The following is a 19,154-nucleotide window of genomic DNA, read 5'->3' as shown; positions in this document are numbered from 1 at the left end:
TTAGATTGCTGCTACTCTGAACTGAAACTGAGGGAACTAGGGCAATGTTGTTGCATCCATATTTTTTTACTTCAGTGCTGCACACAGATTAATTTTCATGCAGTTTCTCCAGTGGTCTGTGGCTTACCTGCCTCTTAAATAGTAAAAATGCAGACACTGTATTACTGATTGTGTAGCATTTTTTATGACTAGAAAGGCATGTTTATCTCCCTGCTGTCCCCTTCCTTTGCAGTAAAAGCATTTCACATCAAGTGCCTGTTTTTGACCGCACAGCAGCTCCGCGGGCTGAGGTGAGTACTCTGCACAACCTGTCACAGGATAGGAGATTAACTTTGGTACCTCATCCATCAAGTTGCCTTTTCCAATTAGAACCTGGGGGAAGAAAGTGAAATCAACAGAGAAAAACAATTGATTTTAACACCAGGGAGTGAAACAAAGGATGGAAAGAAGTGTTTTGTTCCTCGTCACTTGAGTAGTAAGAAGGTCCATTGTGAAGTCAGAACGACAGGACATTCAAAAACGAGACATGTACAGCTTGCTGCCAAATGGTGCATATTTGCATAGTGATAACCATAAATTAAATTTATAACAAGCACAAGTTTCAGCTTCATTGACTTCAGCATATGTTTAAAAGCTTTTGCAGGTGAGGCATCTCAGTATTTTCTGTAGCATAAGTGTTCTACTGAAAAGTGCCTATACCCTTGTCTTTTGTGGTATGTTGTCTCAGTATTAAGCACATGGGACTGCTTTGTAACCAGTACTTGTCTGAGCATCGTCTTGCTTACTGGAACTTTGATATGTAAGATTAAAAAAGGCCATCAAATGCTTTGAGGTTTGTTGGTTTTGGTTTTCACACTGACAGTGACAGATCTTGGAACAGTCATACCTCTTGGGTTTTATCTATGAATTGATTAATATCAATTATACCTACCAAAACTTTTCAAGAGGTGAAAAAAGCTTTTGAAAGAGCTATTAAATAGACACATGAGCACAACAGTAGCCATTGTATTTTATTTTTTATTGTTGGGAGAACTTTGGCATTAACAAGACTGAAAGAACTATCTCAACACAGAACAGAGAACACCTTTTCGTTTTTGCTCCTCTAAGAGTGTTTAAATTGCTATCATGTTCTCTAAGGACAATGGGGGAGATGTGCATTTTTGTAACTCAGCAACATTAATTATCCAAGAACAGTTTGTTAGGATGGCAGCATGTACTCACTTCCTTTTTTTTTTTCCCCCTGAAGAGGACATCTAAGTTCCATTTTAACTACGTGTCAATTTCCCAGGCTTCCCCAAATCTCTCAGTTCAGCATACAGACCTGAAAGCTAGATGTAAGAGCAACAGTTACTTACCCTTAAATTAGGACACAACAGTTCTGCAATTTTTTAAGGCTTTTTATGATATTTTACAGCGAATCTAAAAGTTGTAAAGCTGCAACCAGAAATAATATATCTCTTCAATTCTCAGGATTTCAAGCTGTCAGTTGCCTTCAGCTCTGTTGTCTTATTTGCTCTTAAGTGTTTTCAGCTTATGTATATTTCTCTGGTGCTCAAGGTTCTGCCACTTTAAGAATCCTAGCATGCAGTTCTCTCAGGGCCATGTTTATCCTAGTGCTTTCACTATTTCTTCAAAGCATTTTCGTGTGTGCTGAGTAGGAGAAGAAATTGTGAGAACTGCAGACTGTGGTCAAATATATGTGACCGTATCCCAGAAATAGGTCTGTGATGACAAAATGCACACTATCTTGCTACTTTATGCTTTCACCTCAAGTACAGAACAGAAAAAAAGATTTACTTTTGTAATTCTGTGAATTAATAAATTCAATGTTATTACTTTCCATAGGCACTGTTTGATTTTCCTGGAACCAATAAACTGGAACTCAGCTTCAAGAAGGGAGACTTGATCTACCTACTCAGCAGAGTAAATAAAGACTGGTTGGAGGTAAGACTGCAAGAGCAATACTGAATTATTAGCATACCTTGACGTATATGAGTAGAAAGGGTTCTCCTAAACCTTGTGACCTGTCTCCTCCTTTCAAGGAGAAACTCTACCATAATCAGGTCTTACTGTCAAGAATAAATCCTTGATTCCAAATTTGTAATTGGATGTTCCTTGATGGTTTTTAGATTCCAAATTTTCTGCCCTCCAGACTTCAGTTTTCATTTGCACTTTTTTCTGCTGGAATGTTCTTAAATTCTTTGGAAGTGATTAGAACACAGAAAGGCCACAGAAAGGAGATGGAAACTCCATTTCAGTGATTAATTGGTTTCTTGCCTCAGGGTGAGTTGCTGTATGCTTCATGCTTCATACCACAACACACGTCAGCCTGATTAGAGAGAACTTGGGTAATGCAGCAGTCTTCTGAAAGAGGATGAGGAGAACATACTGCGTGTTTGCTGATACGATATCTCTGCTTGCTCAAACACCACAGCCTTCCTTGCTAACCATCTGACTTTCATTTTTTACACACTGTTTCACTCTCCTGCCTGGTATTTGACTATGCAATTGTATAATCTTTTTGTAGGGATGCCATCAGGTCACTTCCATAGCCTTTCTTTTCTGGATTATAGCAGAAAAATTCTTATTGTCGTTTCTGTGGAAATTAATTGAATTCCAGAACTTATGCATGTGGCCAAAATGGCGTGGTTTTCTTGATTCTAATATTTCCCATCATTCCAGGGAACTGCTAATGATGCCACTGGGATTTTCCCATGTGCTTTTGTGAAGATCATAAAAGATTTACCACAGCAGGAAGACACAGTCAATAAAGTCCGCTGTTATTACCACAGTGAGACTGTGAGCACTATCAGGTAATAAGAAAATAGTGTTCCATATTATTGCTGAAGAAACACCAATAATTCTCTTTTCATGATATGTAAAGAATAGATTTGTTCTGATTACAGGGATATCTCAGTGGAAGAGGATCTGAGCAGCATTCCATCATTCAAAGATCTCATGGAATTGATGAGGTACAATGCAAGCAGTTAGTTGTATATTTAATACTTAAACATTTGTCAAGTTTATGCCAGTCCTAGATTTTTCACATTCTACTTGGTCATCACCAGGTTTTGGGTGTGAAATACTTTTAAACGTCTTGAAGAAGTTATACTTTGACTTGGCCCAGGGCAATCTGTGCAAACACCTGTCTTCCTGGAATTGTCAATAAGTATGGAATGACCCACACTTCTGATTCACTTATGCTGTGTAGAAGTTTCCATTTTTGTTCTAAGATCAGAGCAATGACCCCTTGAAAACATCTTTTGCCTAATACACTTCTTCAGGATGCAGGACTTCACCTTCTAACACCTGCTAAACTACTGTTAAACTAACTTGATCTAGTGTTGAATATCAACACTTTAGAACATCAAATATTAGTAATAGAACACCCATGCTAATACTCTTACACTCCTCAGGAAAAAAGCAACTATAAGTAGGCAAAAGTGGGTAGTAACTACAGTCAGCATTTTTTGTATGGGAATTTTATCAAACATACAGATTAATTGTACCATTTGTGTGGTGTTACTGGAAATGGTTCTTGGTTCTGATAGATTTCTTAGCTTAAACCCAGCGCAGCACGAATGTGGCTGTATAATTTCCAGTACTAGCTGTATCAAGAATGCCAACACATGCAAGGCTTTGTGTGGCTTTTAGCAGAGTTAATTAGATTGTCAGTATATTGTTCATCATGTAGCACCTCCCAGGCATTCCTTGATTTCTGGGGATCAATTCATTCCTTTTCTACCAGGAGGGAGTTTGACCAAGATGACATTGCTTTGAATTATCGGGACCTTGACGGGGATCTGATCCGGTTGCTCTCCGATGAGGATGTTGAACTCATGGTATCTCAGAGCAGGAGAAGGCCCTCTGAGAAGCACTTTTTTCCTTGGAGGTTGCACATCACTCACAAAGATGACTTGGGTGTCTACAACACTAGTCCAGGAATAGATGCTACTCAAACAGGAACAATGTAAGTGCTAGATAGATATATTCCAGTAGGTAGCTATACAGTCCTTTAATAATCCCTCTCTTCAGTTTCCTTTATTATGGCTTTGAAGTGACCTTGAAAAGAGTAATTTTTAGTAATATGTTACCTTTCAATGTAAAATCTGTACTTAGCTTCTACAGCTTTTTAGCACTCCTCTGCGATAGAGACATCTACATAGAAACCAGAGTAGGTGAGGAATAGAGAAATAAAATCACTGGCCATATTCACAAAGCAAGTCAGTGTTAGCCTGCAATAGAGATGTCCGGAGTCCCAAGACCTGCTCTGATCTCTATACTCACTCCCAGAGCTAATTATTTGTCCAGAATGCCTTCATAAACTTTTCTTTTTTTCTAGATTGCCATAATTTTCTCTTCGTTTGCTGATATGAACATTGTGTGCCAGCGCATAACTATTTCTGTCATGTTTCTGTCTGTCTGACCAGGCATTCAGAGTTTGTTCTAGAAGGATTAAGAAAACTTTTTTGTACTTCAGTGAAGAAATTGCAGCCCACCTTAGCTTTCTTCTTTCCATTGCCCAATATATTGAATTTTTTGAATCAAACTTAGTACACCTGTGGTGTTCCTCATAGACCTTTTTGTAATTGTACAGACTACTTATTTCTGCATTCTGGGAAAACATGCATGATGCCTATTCAAACAAGAGTTTATTCTCTGTCTATCTTCTGCTTTCGGACGCTTCGTTTCAAAGGAGAACTAACAAGAAATTACTGTATCAGATTCTTCAACAAATAAAGTTAAATATGAGTTTATCAATTTTTATTTAAAAGTGGGGTTTTTTTTGGGGGGGGGATTTGGTTGACATTATTTTACTGAACTATTACAAAATGTAACTTCCTGCTTCAAAGACATTACAGTTTAGAAAGGAAATGAAGCAATATGCAATGATAATGTCAGTGATCTTACATGCTGTGATACATAAGAAAATACACTGTAAGTTTGAAACCTAATGACATGCATGGTCTGCAAAGCTTCTGGTGTGCAGGATTACTTGTTACCTGTTCTTGGAGTTTAACAGAGCAAATGACATCTGAAGATTTTCACTTACAGCTAGATCCTGTGATGTAAACAGCAATGCAGCATGTATGTCTGAAAACGGAGGAACATTTTCAGAGAGGAAGGGGAGGGAGGGAAAATGTCTATTGGGAAACAAGAAACCTCTTTTCTAAGGGTGGGGGAAGAACATAAACATACTGGCCTCTGAAAATCAGAGCAGGATAATTCCTCTCTGCCTTTATACTCCGTACAAAGTAAATTCTGCCCATCCAGCAAAGTCACATATTCCCCTTCTTGTCTGTAGGTTTTATATAGACACCTCCTGACACACAGTTTCCTCAGATATTCTCATGTTCTTCATCTTGCTCTGCATGTTTCTCTTATTCACATTATACTTTTTTTTCCTTGTTTATTGCTGCAGTTCTGGTGAGAGCGTAACTGAGCTAACTGTGGTTTTGGTCAATGCTCCAGGAATTTAGAGGAGGTGTAGTATATATCAGCGCAGGATAGACAGACTCTAGCAGTTGTATTCTTTATCTGGGGGCTCAGTCTTCCATAGTTCACCCCCCAGAGCAAAAACGTGAGTGTATGTTTTCCTTATGGCTACCTAACTTTCCTAGAGATCTTATTATTGAAGGCTACTGGCCTAAATTTTAAAGTTGGATTAAAAGACCATGGCTGCCTTGGTCGTAGGATAACTTCAGATCAACTCTTCTCATCAATTTTCTTTTGTTTCTTCTACGTACTCTAGCACTTATTAATTGTTGTTGAAATAGGTAAAACTTGCTTTTAGAAATATTGCTCAAATTAAAGGGCTACAGAAATAAAGGTAGTTCACTAGTCCTCAATATAGACGTACAAAGGAAAGTCCAACCCTGCCATGAAGATTGTTTAGTCTAGATTAAAGCAAGAAACAGCACTGGAGTGAACACCAGAAATTCTTTCTTTGTCTTCCTTACTTCTGCTGCAGTCAATCCTTTCTTTTTCTTAAAATACATTAGTCCCATGATCTGTTAATTGCTAACACGCAGATTGACAAACTTCCTTTCCCTCCCTTCCCTTAGTGCCATTTAAGTGCATGCTCTGGGGGCTAAAATAGGAACTACAGACTTCCTATTTTACAAGAAATTGCATAGACTTCCCTTGAAGGGGTGGGCTCTGCTTCTCTGAAAATGGCATTTCTGAGGCACAGAAGATGCAGCATTTATTTTGAAGACTTACTTGCCAAGAAAATCCTGTGCTTGGTTGATACCTTCTGTCTCCAGTTCTAGGCAAGTGTGGGTTTGCTGGTTTCTGCATCAGAGGATTCTGGTGCTGTGGGGGCAGGCTGGACAGGGAGATTCACCCATCAGGTTGAATGATCTGCCTCACAGACGTCTCTGGGTCCAGGTAAGGGAATGGCTTCCTTTCTGGGGGAAGCAAAATGGTAGAGTCTGTCCTAATACAAAGGCTTGTGAGTGACCAAGGGATTCCTTAGCTGTAATGACTATTCAATATCATTGGCTCAGCCAGTTGTTTCTCGCATGAGGAATTGATGTTCAAGAGTCTGGAAGTCAATAGGAATTTAAAAGGAGTTTTTCCATGCTCCCCTAAAGTAGAAAAAAGTCTCAGATCTGCAATGTACTTAAGTAGGTGAGTGCATTATGCTTTTGAGAGAGCAATGAGAAATGGCCAAAAGGACTTGAATTCCAGTATGGTGTGGTCCGTGGTCTTGGAACTGCTCAATCTACTCTCACTCTCTACAATCACCAAAGAAAATAGTTTCTTTGGCATTATGTCTGCAATTTGCAAATTGTTTGGGGAGCAGCTAGAAAAGTAGCATGTTGATGAAAAATCTGAAAGTGAACGAATATGGAAATTCAACCACTATAGCTCCCAGGAATTATGTGGTTGGAGATCATATTTTTGAGGAAGGGTAAAAAACAGAACACTGTAGTGGCTCATTAGGAAGGCTTTGAGCATAAAGAGGAGAAAGATAAATAAATTTGAAGGCTGAGTTCTCTTCACAGATCAGGAATGTTTCTTGTTGCTACTCAGCTGACAGAATTCCTGCAAATGTGCATTTGCTTCATTCTTTGCTTGTATTGCAAGCTCACACAACAAGAAGACATGAATTTTGTCCTACAATAAATGCTTGGTAGAAGTTCTTTCTGAATACCACTCCAACACAAATATAAAAGAAGTTCCCTCATTCACTTTTACTTCTCTTTATGTGAAATGAAAACAAGCAGCTCTACAGTAAGCAGAAGACTATGATCTGAATTAGGATCAAGCCTGCTGGCAAAGGACAGTATGAACATGAAAGAGACTTTCATCCTGCTGCTGAACCTGTATTTGGTCTTCAGTGTTCAAGCCATTCGAGGTGACATTCAAATTTATATTCTCTTTTATCTTTCCTTCCTTCATTGCCTTTCTTTTTGTATCTGTTTGCTTCTTTCAGCTAATGATCTTCCTCATTTTTTGCTTGCTTTTCTGCTTCCTTCTATACCGTCTTCTTTACTATAGGAGAACAGACATTGTGACTAAAACCAGTGTGTAGCAGGTGCATGTGCAGACAAATCGGTTATATGTTGGTGGCAAGGACAGGTGAAACACTGGATAAATGGATGAGATAAATAAACTGACTGGATAATGAATGAATGGAAAGGAGGAGTAGACCCTGACAATTAGTGAAAACAGGAAAATGAAGGGCTGCATAATTCCCATGGAACTGTACAGGAGTGTAGTCATGTGGACAGACACAAGACAGGGTGGTGGGGGCTACCAAGAGCAACATCCAGATGACCTGATTTTCTTCCTGTGGAATTGCTGACAGATAAAGAGACCATCTGCCATATCCACTGCTTGTGTTTCTGAGTTTAATATCTTTCCTTTCTCATGCAATGAGAACTACTCTTTACCCCTAAAAAGCCCTTAAATAAGCTGATAGTAGCTCTCATCATGAAAAACTACTTGAGGGAGCACACTCATGTATGCACACTGATATCTTTGTCATCTGAAGCTGCAATATCCCAATAGCACAGCACAGATATTACCTGCAGAGAAAATTAAGCAGGATAAGAAAGCAACTTGCCTCCTAGTGCGTGTGCTAGAGGCAAGTCTGTATTTTCCAACTTAACAATTGTGAACTTTAAAAAAACATTTATCTCTCACGAGAGGTCTAGCTGTTTCTGGATCATGAATCTAGTTCCAGTAAATTAGTTTGGGCATTATTCTGAGTCATAACAAGACTATTCTCAGAGCATCTCACTTTTAAATATACCTTTCTAACATCATAATGTTTACTAGGAAGTTAGTGGCAAAGAAGTCTATACACCAACACAACAAAGATGAAATGATTGCTATGTGCCTGCTGTCCGTGGTGTCTACTAATCCTTGGAAATAATCAGTGTTGGAAAAGTGATACCTTGGCTGGAACTATACTCCTTGCAGGCACAAAGTTCTCAACTGTGGGTAGTTATAGCTTGGTTTGGACACTTGTGTATTGTAGAGATGTGCAGAATGGCCACAACTCTGTACATATTTTCACTGAATTGTGCCCAATCACTGGAGGTGTTCAGGGCCAAGTTCAGGGCTCTTAGCAACCTGGCCTAGTGGAAGGTGTCCCTGTCCATGGCAGGGGGGTTGGAACTTGATGATCTTTAATGTCCCTTCCAACCCAAACCATCCTACAATTCTATAATTTTCTGGTGGCAAGAGGAAAGTACTGTTATCAGTGCCTTACCTGTTTTGTACTCCTACTATCTCTCACTATTTACGTTTGTAGTCACTGCATCTTTTTTTTTTTTCTTTTCCTGAATTCCTTTCTCAGAGAGCACCCCTATGAAAAGCTTGAGCTGCTTGAATGACTACAATTCACAGGTCACCTGCACGTGGATGGAGCAATCAGATGCTCATGACCTTGTTGGTATGATTCTTTACCACAGGGATGATGTTATAATGTAAGTACCTATAATATGCTGAGCTGGATAAAAGACCAAAGGGAAACTGGCCATAACTTGGAATCCTAGAGACCAGCAGGCAGATTTTAAGAAAACATGCCCACCTCTTTCTGTCATCAGGTTAAAACAAAAGTTGTACCTGCTTCTGAGGCCTCATTCAGGAAAGGAATAATGAATAGGCCATGCTAGTGGAGTTATTTTTTTCACCTTTACAATCATTTTCCATGATTTTGTTGTGAGATAATAGATTAGAAATAAGATGGGGCATATAGGATGCTAATAATGGAGGGCAGAAGATGGTGTCAGAAAAATGTGAGCATGAAGGACAGTTTTTATAAACCCAAAAGGAAGAAGGCATTCCCCGTGTCATTTTGTCAATTTAGAAGCATCACTGAGAGTGTGGTTTTGATCACTTCTGAGCAACATGCATAGACTCTGTGTTTGTGAGATAGAGAAGACTGGTAAGTTCATCTGTGCTATCGGTTTTCCTCCCAGAGATACTGGTGTGTTTATGACAGTATCTCTCTGTTACATCTGTTTCCTTTTGAAAAGGGAACCGAATCATCAGACTGGATCGATTGTGAGGGTAAGAAAGGACAGAAGGGAGGAATAGTTAGGGGAGAGAGGAAGGCAAAGATGGATGGCTGAGAAGAAAATGATTTAGAGTATGGGGATACAGGAAGGAAAGTAAAGAGAAAGAACTCTTAATTTTATTGCAAACAAGAGAGAATTAATAGATCTAAAAGCAACTGAAATCAGTGGAAGAACTTTGGAACAGGACCTTGAAGTTAAGGCTTCTGGGAAAAGATGATATAAAGTTACTTGGACTTTTGGAGGATTCTCTGCAACATTGTTACTTGATGGAGTGTGTGGATCATGAAACATGACTGAACTCATCAGTATTAAACATGGACAATCACACAGCTGAAATCAAAACAGCCAGCAATTAAACACCATCGGCTCATAGATGAAGAATAGTTGATTAAATCCCAAACTATAGGGTAATGGTGAGTAGACAGAAATATCTTTAGGACTTCACAACCCTTGGGCTGACTCTTTTGTTTGAGGTTATGCACATGTATGGTCAGTCCCACCCATATTTCAGCAATTTCCCTGGTTTCCTTGCTGATACTCAACTTTTAAAACTAGCAATAGTGCTGAATAATGCTTGCTGACATATAGTTGGCTAGAAGACTCCATCTTATCCTGGAAGACAGCATTTGGCCTTAAATATTTGCAAGTTAATATTTCTCATGTGAACTGGAACAATATAATATACTGGGCATGAAGCCACAAGCACAAAATAATTCCAGAGAGTACAAAAAAAAGTAACACTTCTCTCCAGCAGCTAAGGCTGCTGCAAACACACAAATATTTCCCTCTCCTGCCTAGTTTAAAATACTGTTTCTAATTTTCATGATGTTCCTTGGCCTGGAGAAAGGCTATCTGAAAGAATGATTAACATTTTGGATGAACTCTTTAATGAATGTTTGAGGTCCCTTGTCAGAACAGAACTACAAAGGATACAGAAGTACATTTTGGTTGGACAATCTTTTTTTAAGTGTCTTTTTGGGACTGCAAAATGAATGTCTTCAATAAGCTAAGGATCATCAGAACTTTACTGCCTTTCACTTTGAGTAAAAGGTGCATTTACATGACATTAATTTTCATCATACTATTTCTCACCTAAAATATGAGATTATATAGAGCTAGGCTAAAAAGTAACAATAACAGACTGGTACTAAAATGTAGCATTCTGCTGTACAACTTCGAAATGGGGAGGCACTTGGCAAAAATCGTGGTGTTAAAAATATTTGTCATATCAACTGATGCAAAACAGGACTAATAGATACGGTGAGAAGAGGATATAAGTGCCTTAGTAAATGATAACAACAGAATGGGGTGAAATTGGTTTCAGGTATTTAATTTTGTGTTAACTGTAGGTCTCCAGATCAGATCTTTATAGATGACTTTATACACAGGGAGAACAAGGAGATGTATTGCAAACGCCAGACAGAAAATGACTTACACGAGACTCCTGATGTGTATGTGCGCTGGGTTTGTCGCAACTCTACAGACTATTTTGGAATGGGGGTAGAAGATATTTATGGCTTCAAACCTAACAAGATGCTTCAAGCAGAACTAAATGTTGATCTTTTCCAAAATGGTAAGACTTAAAATACCAAATTCTCATTTTCCAATGAATTTTAAGGATCTTTGGGACTGTATTTGCCATTCAGCCAAGAACTGAATTCCACTTCCATCGTGAAAACTGCCAAAGAGTTCCACATTGAAAGGGTGGGTCAGGGAGAGGAAAAGGCAAGTTTCTGGGAGCAGCTGGACCTGGTATCATCTCAAGAGTTAGTCGGAAGATACTTAGTGTGGCAGGGATAACATACTCTGGAAATGGGGAAGCTTACCTAGGTGTTCTCTTCCCCTCTTTGTGTCCTTCCCTCACTGTCTCTACTCATGTGTTGTACCATCACCTTCCAGTCCAGCCCCATCCTCCTCAGAACCTCTCAGTCAGCTTGATGACATCAGGAGACTTCTTGCTGACCTGGAAAACAGCTGATGAAAGCCAAATGCTGGGCAATGCACTGGAGTATGAAGTCACTTACAAGCGGGAATGGGAGTCCTGGGAGGTAAGAGTGAAGGAGCTGAGCTGTCCTGGGTTGGGCTGCACCATTTTGGGCAATTGAAAGTCTGTGGTAAAAGTTGTGTGAATTAATGGCCTTTCCATTCTCAGGTACTAAGAAGATGCAACAAATGTTTTTTGGGTCAGGCAGAAGGGGCTCTCTTTCTATTTGCAAGTGACTTGCCCAGTGAAATACCATTTGTCATGAACTGAAAGCAAAGCTCTCTTCTCCACTGAAAAAAACCAAAAAGGGGTGCTGTGCTTGGGTTTTCAGTTGGAATTGATTTTGCCCTGAATCCCTCCCAAATTGAATTAAATCATGTTCCAACAGGAGGCTGTGGGTTCATGAGGGGAAAATGGCAAAATACATTTGAAATTGCTCCCCCATGGAGAAAGATATGTTTTGGAGTTTTTTGGTGGAGTTTTTTGTTGTTTGTTTGTTTTGTTTTGTTTTGTTTTGTTTTGTTTTGTTTTGTTTTGTTTGGTTGGTTGGCTGTGTTGTTGGGAATTTTTTTTTTAGGTTTTTTTTTCGTTTTTATTTTTTGTTGTTTTGTTTTGTTGGGGTTTTTTTTGGTTGTCTGTCTGTTTTTTAATTTTTAGTTTTTAGGAGTCCATATCCTTTGCTCTATTGTTTCCCTGGATCTTCAGATGTTTCTCTTCTGTATCTGTCAGCTTAATCTTTAGTTTTTAAGGGAAGTATCCTGTCCAGATTCCCACATAATTCTGCACTGAGAGTTATGAACATGTGTAGCTGGAGGTGAACACAGTCAGGACTCTGCAAGCTGCAGAAGTTGGCCTACTTGTTGGGAGAGATTGTACCTGAGAGCGCCTGTGCCTCAGCCTTCCTGTGCCATGCTGGCAGCATGTGTGCTGAAGCCCCTCTAGTATGGGAGTAAGGACCACTGCATGGCAGCATGGCCATGGACCACTGCATGTGTGGGACTGTTGAGAGATGCCAGCTGGCAGTCACCTCCTCTCACTCTTTCCCCCCTCCACCCCTCTTCTCCATTCCCCAACTCCCCAATTTCCTCCCTCCCTTCCATTCCCTTTTATCCCCCGATAACAGGGAGCTGCCTCACTCTTGCTCTCCAACACCACTCACTGCAATCTCAGCCGTGAGGACCTCGTCCCAGGGAGCAGCTACATTGCCCGTGTGCGAGCCAGACCGGGGCAGGCCAGTGGCTTCTCTGGGCAGTACAGTGAGTGGAGCATGGAGGCATCATGGAAGACCCCTGAAGGTAGTATAGGATGGAGAGGGGTTGTGCAGGGTTGGAAGCTCTGGCTGAGAAGCCAGACCTTTCCTGTCACTTGTTTCATTGAAGGTGGCCTTCAGCCCAGGAACCTTCGCTGCCTCTTCAATGGTGGAGATCGTCTGACCTGCAGCTGGGAAGTGAAGAAAGCGATCACCACCTCTGTCCTCTTTGGCTTGTTCTTCAGGGCCACTCCATCATCAGAGTACGTGCTCTGCCCATGGCAGCATGTCTGTGCCTCTCCTATGGGGTTTCTGCTCCGCCCCATTCCCCTGATCTCAGTTCAACCTCTTTTCTTCCCCTCAGAGAAGAGGAATGCTCTCCTGTGCATGAGAAGACTTTGCCCCACATCCCGTATGTGGTGCAGAGCTGTGAGATCCTTGTTAGCAATTCCAGCAGCCAGAGCCAGTACAAGGTGTCTGTCCGGGCCAAGACGGAGGAGAAACTGATTGAAAGCTACAAGAACAGTTAGTTACTGTGTTGTTTCTTCCTTCTTCTCTTTCCTTCTTTCTTGGAGAGATGCCTGTCTGAGCAAGTGGGGCTGAAGACAGTGGCAAGGAAGAAAAGGGAGTAGGGAGAAGAAGAATCAATTACTGATGAAGAAAGGAACTGTGTCAGGTCAGAGCTCTGGGATGTAAGTGTGGAGTTCCTCAGTGGCACTTGTTACTCTGAGGAAGGTGATGGTGACAGAAACTGCTGTGCAGAAATTCAGGTTGTAACCCAGAGCTTATCAATGAGTGATTTTCACCCTGCTGACTTCTCTGTGATTGACCTTCAAGAGTGTCCCAGGTGACAGGGAGCTGTGGTGAGAGGTGTTTGTGGGGATTGTGTCACTATGTGATTTCTCAAGAAGCCAGTGGAGCTCTTGTGGGTTTGTGCCTTGGCTCCCGGAATACTCTATGAGGTAGGAATCCTCTGCCTAGTGAGGTGCACCAGATGGATCATTTCTACCTACATGTATCTGGAGGTATTTGAGCTATTTTTTGCAGACTAAAGATGGGAGAGCTCCTTGCAGAGGGTGAAAATATCAGGAGGTAGCTCCAAGAGAGATGAAAATCTCTGGAAATGTGGTGGACCAGTAACGATGTTTCACCTATTGCTTCACTGCCTCCCTGTACCCAGGGAGTGCTGTCAACATTCATGGGTATGGATTTTCTGTTATTTAGTGGTCTACTGGTTTATTGTATTTGAGTAGAAAATGAAGATGTAGAGAATTAAGAAATGTTAAAAAGCTGAGACTTCTTACATTGCACAAAACAACCATGTTTTCAGTCTCTGGAAGTGATTTGCAGTGGGGGAAAAGTGAATCACTTTTTCCAGTGGCCCAGTAGGTTGCCCTGAGACATTCCATGTATTCCAGTTCAGGTGCTGCCGCCTGCAAACGTGTCAGTAAAAGCAACAGAGAACCAAGAGTATGAACTGAGATGGGTAAAACACACTATGGGATACAACTTCATAACACAGAGATATCAAGTTGAATACTGGGAAAACAACCAATATGAAAAGGTAACTTTCACAAAGTGCAGGAGTCCTGGATATTTCTTTGCTGGACAAAGGGAAAGAAACTTCTTCTTACCTTGCCATTTGTGCTTATTTCCTCTTTCCAGACTCTCCAGAAGTTAAATATCAGCAATGACGAACCTCCTTTCATCTTCACTCTGCAGATGCTGGCAGCATCTACAGAATATAGGGGGAAAATGCGTGCAAGGGTGAATATGCCCCTGGATTATGAGGGGCCTTGGAGTGAATGGAGCGAGGAGTTCACCTGGAAGACTGAGAATGGTACTTTTCATGCAGGCTGCTTTTGTAAGGTTTTCATGGACTGTTAATGACTGAAATGCCTCTTGAGAAAAATATATGCTCTCAGCTGAGGTTGGAGTGAGGTGCAGCCATGAGCTATCTGGAGTCACTTAAGGTAGCTTCTCTGCCTGCATCCTTGCAGTACATCACCAATGCCAGTGAATAAGGTGAATGACCTTTTAAGCTTCTTTCATACTTGCCTTCATAAGGTGAGTACAACTAACCATAAAGTTTTCGACACGGAAAATGAAACAGAGATCCTGCCCAAAAGATCATCTTTGTTTCCTGGTTCCAGTAGTGCATTCTGCTGTCAGTGACTGAAGAGCCTGAGACTGAAAGAAGACAGAATATAAGCCATCAGTTTTTTATATTTGCACAGTGACTATAGGGTTGTGTAAAATACACAGTAGTGTATGCTGGAGATAAAACCTTTACATGTTTTTGCTGTTTCTTGACTGAGAGGCAGAATATCTACCCTCATACAGTCTTGTGCCCAAAGTAATATGATCTGACATGATTTGTTCTGAGGAAACTTGTAGCAGTGATACTGTTAGGCAAATTTTGATGAGTATACTCAGGAAGAAATTGGTGTGCTGTTGTTGCTGATAGCAGAGAAAGCTCTTAGAAAATCTCTGAGACCCCATTTCTTCAGAACTGTAGAGTCAGGCAGACCTAAGGTGCCTGGAGACATGTCTGTTGTTCAGGATGGACTGAGGTTTCTAACCATTTTCTTAATAGCATGAATTGTTTACTCTGACGTCAGTAAGAACTAAAAAATGTATCAGTAAAGGTAACAATGAACTCCTTTGGTCAGTAAGCTGTACAGGCCATGTTTGGTCTGTCCTGCTTTGGAGGGTATTCCAACGGTTTGAAAGCCTTATGATCCTGTCTTTTGACATAACCCCTGCGTTTTCCTGATCTTCCTGTGTGAAGAGTGACCAGAGTGAAAAACCTGTTATAGGAAATGGCCACTCAACAGGTGGATACCTATTTCTCTTTTCTCTGTTTCAGTTCTGCCACCAGTGGTTCTCCCAGTGATGCTCCCAGCTCTCATCATCACTTTGCTAATAGTTGCTTGTTGCAGCTATAAATATTTCCTCAGGTAGGCTTGCGTTGCAACTAGGATATTCAGCAGCCTGTTGGCCATGTGGGTGGCATAAAGGCTAAGGCACTTCTTGTCCCCCATGAGATAGATGTCTATGTGGAGATGAACCTTGGTGGGCAGCCTTGTCCATGTCTGTGCAAGGGTGAGAGCTGGGTTGGTGCTGTGCCATCGCCTTGGTGGTGCCTCACTGTGCAGAGCAGCACAGTGTATGGGGTGCAGTCTTTTCTGGTTGCAGTCACATTGAGAAGCAAATCTTGAAAACTCTGTGTTGTTGCTGCAGGAAGAAGAAAATGTGGGAGGAAAATATTCCAAACCCCAGAAAGAGTCTCCTGATCCAGAGCTACGTGGGGGTAAGAGGGAACTGTAACTTGAAGGGTTCATTATTTCTCTCTCTTTTTCAGGACTTCCAGAAATCTTAAGAGCCTTTCTTGTTTCCTAGTCCACAATGAATGGTTATCTTCATTAGATGACGAATTATTTTTAGGAGAAGTGCTGGTCCTACTCAACGTAATAGTGTTATATTTATTCCAGCAGACTTCTTTGTGCTGCGCTTGTCAGCACCACTGTGACGTAAAATCAAGCTAGAAAATTTTCAGTACTTTAAAATTTTAACTGACTGAAATAATCCAGTGTCATTAGCAAACTTAATTAGCTAATGCTGATCACTGAATATCCAGAAGAAGAGATCAGCACCTTCCTCTCGACTTTCCCTCCTCATAAAGCTATAGAGAGAGGTGAGGTTGCCTGACATGCTCCTTTTCTCCAAAATAGCCTTTTTACCAGCTTTGTTGTCCTCCTCTGGATGCATTTGAGTACCTTAAAATCCTTCTTAAATTCTGGGACCCAGAACTTCACACAGTACTCAAGGTGAGGCCACACTATTGCTAAATACAGCAGGATAATTGCCTCTTCGACTGGCTGATGATGCCATCTTTGAAGACCCCCAGGACAGAGTTTTCCCTCCTGGATGTCAGGGTGCACACTGATTTGAGCCAGCACCCCCAGCCCTTTCTGCAGGGCTGCTCTCCAGCTACTCCTTTCCTAATTTGTACTTGTACCCAGCATCATGCTGTCCCAGGTGGAGAATCTGGCATTTGGACTTGTTAAATTTCATTCCATTGATGATTGTCCAATGCTCCAATCTATCTAGATCCCTCTGCAAGGCCTCTTGTCCCTTGAGAGAGCCAACAGCATCTCCCACTTTGGGATTGTCAGCAGACTTGCTAATGGTGCCCTCAAATCCTGCATCCAGATCATTGATAAATATATTGAACTGGCCCTAGAACTGCATTCTGAGGTACACTGCTGGTGACTGATCACCAGCCAGATGTAGCCCCATTCACTAAAACCTTTGAGGCCCTGCCCTTCAGCCGGTTCTTCACACAGCAAACTGTACCTTTGTCCATGAGGAACGTACAGTTCCTGTTTCTGATTCTACGGCCAGTGAGACACTGCTCTTCGGTCATGTCTGCTTTTTCATTTTCAGAAACCACAGTTGGGAAACTGGCCAACAAGCAACCAGCTGGACTTCAACAAATACAACCCTTCAGAGAAGATGGAGCAGGCTAGTTTCCTTCAAGTTCTGGACAGGTGAGTGAACAGCACAGTGACACTGTGGATGATAGCCTCTAAGAACTCCCTGCATCATGGCAGGATACAATCAAATGCTCTGTCACTAAAAAGCCTGTACAGGTTGCTTTTGAGAAAGGGATACAATTGTTTATTACCTGGGTTAGGCTGCATCTCCAAGAAAACTGTTTTCTAAGCCTGTGTTTAGCTATGTGTTTTTCAGATAAGCTTGTTTTATGTTTAATGTTTACCACAATAATCTCTCTCATGAGCAACTTTTAACTTTCCCCCTTTCAGGCAGGTGAAGACTTTGGCAGAGTGCCCTGAAGGGCAGACTGAAAAGATGGATGTTTCCCTTGTTGCACCGGATCTACAGAACTCATACCATGCTTTAAATGAGGCAGAGCATGCCCCAGTTTTCTGCTCTAGTCAGATTGCTGGTCATTCCTTTCCTGTTTCAAGGAAAAACAGTGCTGACGCAAGTATTGCTTCCCACACAGCAATCCCTTGCTTTGCTTTCAATGGTCCATACTTGTACAATCCAGTGATGTCCTCCCACCCTGATATACATCAGTCCTTGGAACTGGACCAGGTGGGACTCCGTAAGAAATCAGTTTCCCTTCAGTATGTGACTCTCCCAAGGGAAGACTGTCCTCAGGCTCCACAGAGGCAAGAAGAACCAGGAGCAGGTCCTCCAAAGCCCTACCTACTCACAGATCAGAAGGAAATGATGCAGCACCTCAGCGATAAGGAAGAAGTCTCACCGGCCCCACCAGCCTGTAGGAAAGGCACCAAGAGGGAAACAGAAGAAGAAAGCTCTCCAAAAGCTCTCAGCTGTACCACATCTCCTCAGCAGTGTCCCTTGGAGTACATCACCACAGAGAGCCTGTTACTGCCATCAGCCAGTGCCTCCACCCATCCTCCACTTGTCACTGCTGGGGAGTCACCTGGTGGCTCACAGAAGCCCCAGCCCCTCGGTGACCACTCTTGCCATGAGTTTTCTCCTGGGAAAACTGGTGTCATGGTCCAAGTTTCAGGTCAAGCACCAACCTCTTCTCCTGAATTGCACCTGGAGAGGTTTGGAGACTATCTTACTGTGCCTTTAGGCCTCAACAGACATTCAGAAGCCACAAAGATTCCTTTGCCTGTCTTACAGAAGGAAAATGGTCTTCCTAGAAAGCAGCCGTTGTCAGAGGGTAACTTAGTGGTGTTGAACCCTGACAGCACTGAGCCAGTTTTCCTTTGCCAGGTTGGTGACTATTGCTTTCACAGCCTAAAACCCAGTGTGAAGATGGATAGTGGTCAAGAAGACCAACAAGTCAAGAAACCTTCTGAGGGCAAGACAACACTTGGGAAGCCTGTATCTGATGATGACTCCATCACTGGCAAAGAAAAGGATGTATCAAAAATGCAGGCTATTCAGCTTTTCAAAATCCTGAAATCAGATGACTACTTTTCCTGGCAGCAATCTTTGAGGATCAAAGAAATCTGTTAAATGGGCAAATACTAATCAATACTGAAGAGACTGATAACTGAAAGAGGCTGCAACTGTCTGATGAAAATGAACCTTCAAACCAAGAAACGAATAAACACCAGTTTCATTTTCAAGCTTCCAGTCCAACATATGGAAAAACTTGAAGTAGCTCAGTATCATTCTCAGTGCTCTTCACACATTTGGCATGAAATACATGTATTTGCCTTTGGTGTTTTTTAAACTTTTTGACTTATCCACAATGAGCAGTTTATCCTCCTTATGATCCTGTGACAAACCACAATCATCTTGCAATTTTACCAGATTGCCTGGCAAAACTGATTGCAGGAAATGCAGACTTAACAGAAGAAGATAAGCTTGG

At 41.5% G+C, this 19,154-nt stretch overlaps 2 protein-coding genes across 16 annotated transcripts in view; both read left to right on the top strand.

Annotated features, from left to right (window-relative positions):
* The window catches only part of NCF4 (neutrophil cytosolic factor 4), a 56,290-nt gene extending 51,523 nt beyond the window's left edge, over positions 1-4,767 (top strand). For all 12 annotated transcript variants that reach the window (XM_032689534.1, XM_032689537.1, XM_032689533.1 and 9 more), the window contains 6 exons: positions 233-290; positions 1,846-1,944; positions 2,683-2,813; positions 2,907-2,972; positions 3,749-3,970; positions 4,343-4,767. In XM_032689534.1, the coding sequence (XP_032545425.1) occupies positions 233-290; positions 1,846-1,944; positions 2,683-2,813; positions 2,907-2,972; positions 3,749-3,970; positions 4,343-4,352 (586 nt within the window). In that variant the 3' untranslated portion in view covers positions 4,353-4,767. The remainder of the gene's footprint in view (positions 1-232; positions 291-1,845; positions 1,945-2,682; positions 2,814-2,906; positions 2,973-3,748; positions 3,971-4,342) is intronic.
* Positions 4,768-6,119: 1,352 nt separating this feature from the next.
* CSF2RB (colony stimulating factor 2 receptor subunit beta) lies at positions 6,120-18,811 on the top strand. Of its 4 annotated transcripts, XM_032689098.1 has the most exons (14): positions 6,121-6,272; positions 7,233-7,363; positions 8,813-8,942; positions 10,925-11,109; positions 11,436-11,584; positions 12,644-12,815; positions 12,900-13,032; positions 13,134-13,294; positions 14,188-14,333; positions 14,435-14,609; positions 15,639-15,729; positions 16,013-16,082; positions 17,219-17,322; positions 17,599-18,811. In XM_032689098.1, the coding sequence occupies exons 2-14, from the start codon at positions 7,294-7,296 to the stop codon at positions 18,794-18,796; spliced, it is 2,784 nt and encodes a 927-aa protein (XP_032544989.1). In that variant the 5' UTR covers positions 6,121-6,272; positions 7,233-7,293; the 3' UTR covers positions 18,797-18,811. The 4 variants fall into 4 exon arrangements, with proteins under 4 accessions (XP_032544986.1, XP_032544988.1, XP_032544987.1 ...); XM_032689095.1 differs by having other exon boundaries at positions 6,120-6,272; positions 12,644-13,032; XM_032689097.1 differs by having other exon boundaries at positions 6,120-6,390; positions 12,644-13,032.
* The last annotated feature ends 343 nt before the right edge of the window (positions 18,812-19,154 follow it).

Source organism: Chiroxiphia lanceolata, chromosome 5 (genome assembly GCF_009829145.1).
Source record: "Chiroxiphia lanceolata isolate bChiLan1 chromosome 5, bChiLan1.pri, whole genome shotgun sequence".
Classification (NCBI taxonomy): Eukaryota; Metazoa; Chordata; class Aves; order Passeriformes; family Pipridae; genus Chiroxiphia; species Chiroxiphia lanceolata.
The sequence above is the reverse complement of the archived record's forward strand: the minus strand, read 5'-3'. Positions and strand labels throughout refer to the sequence as shown.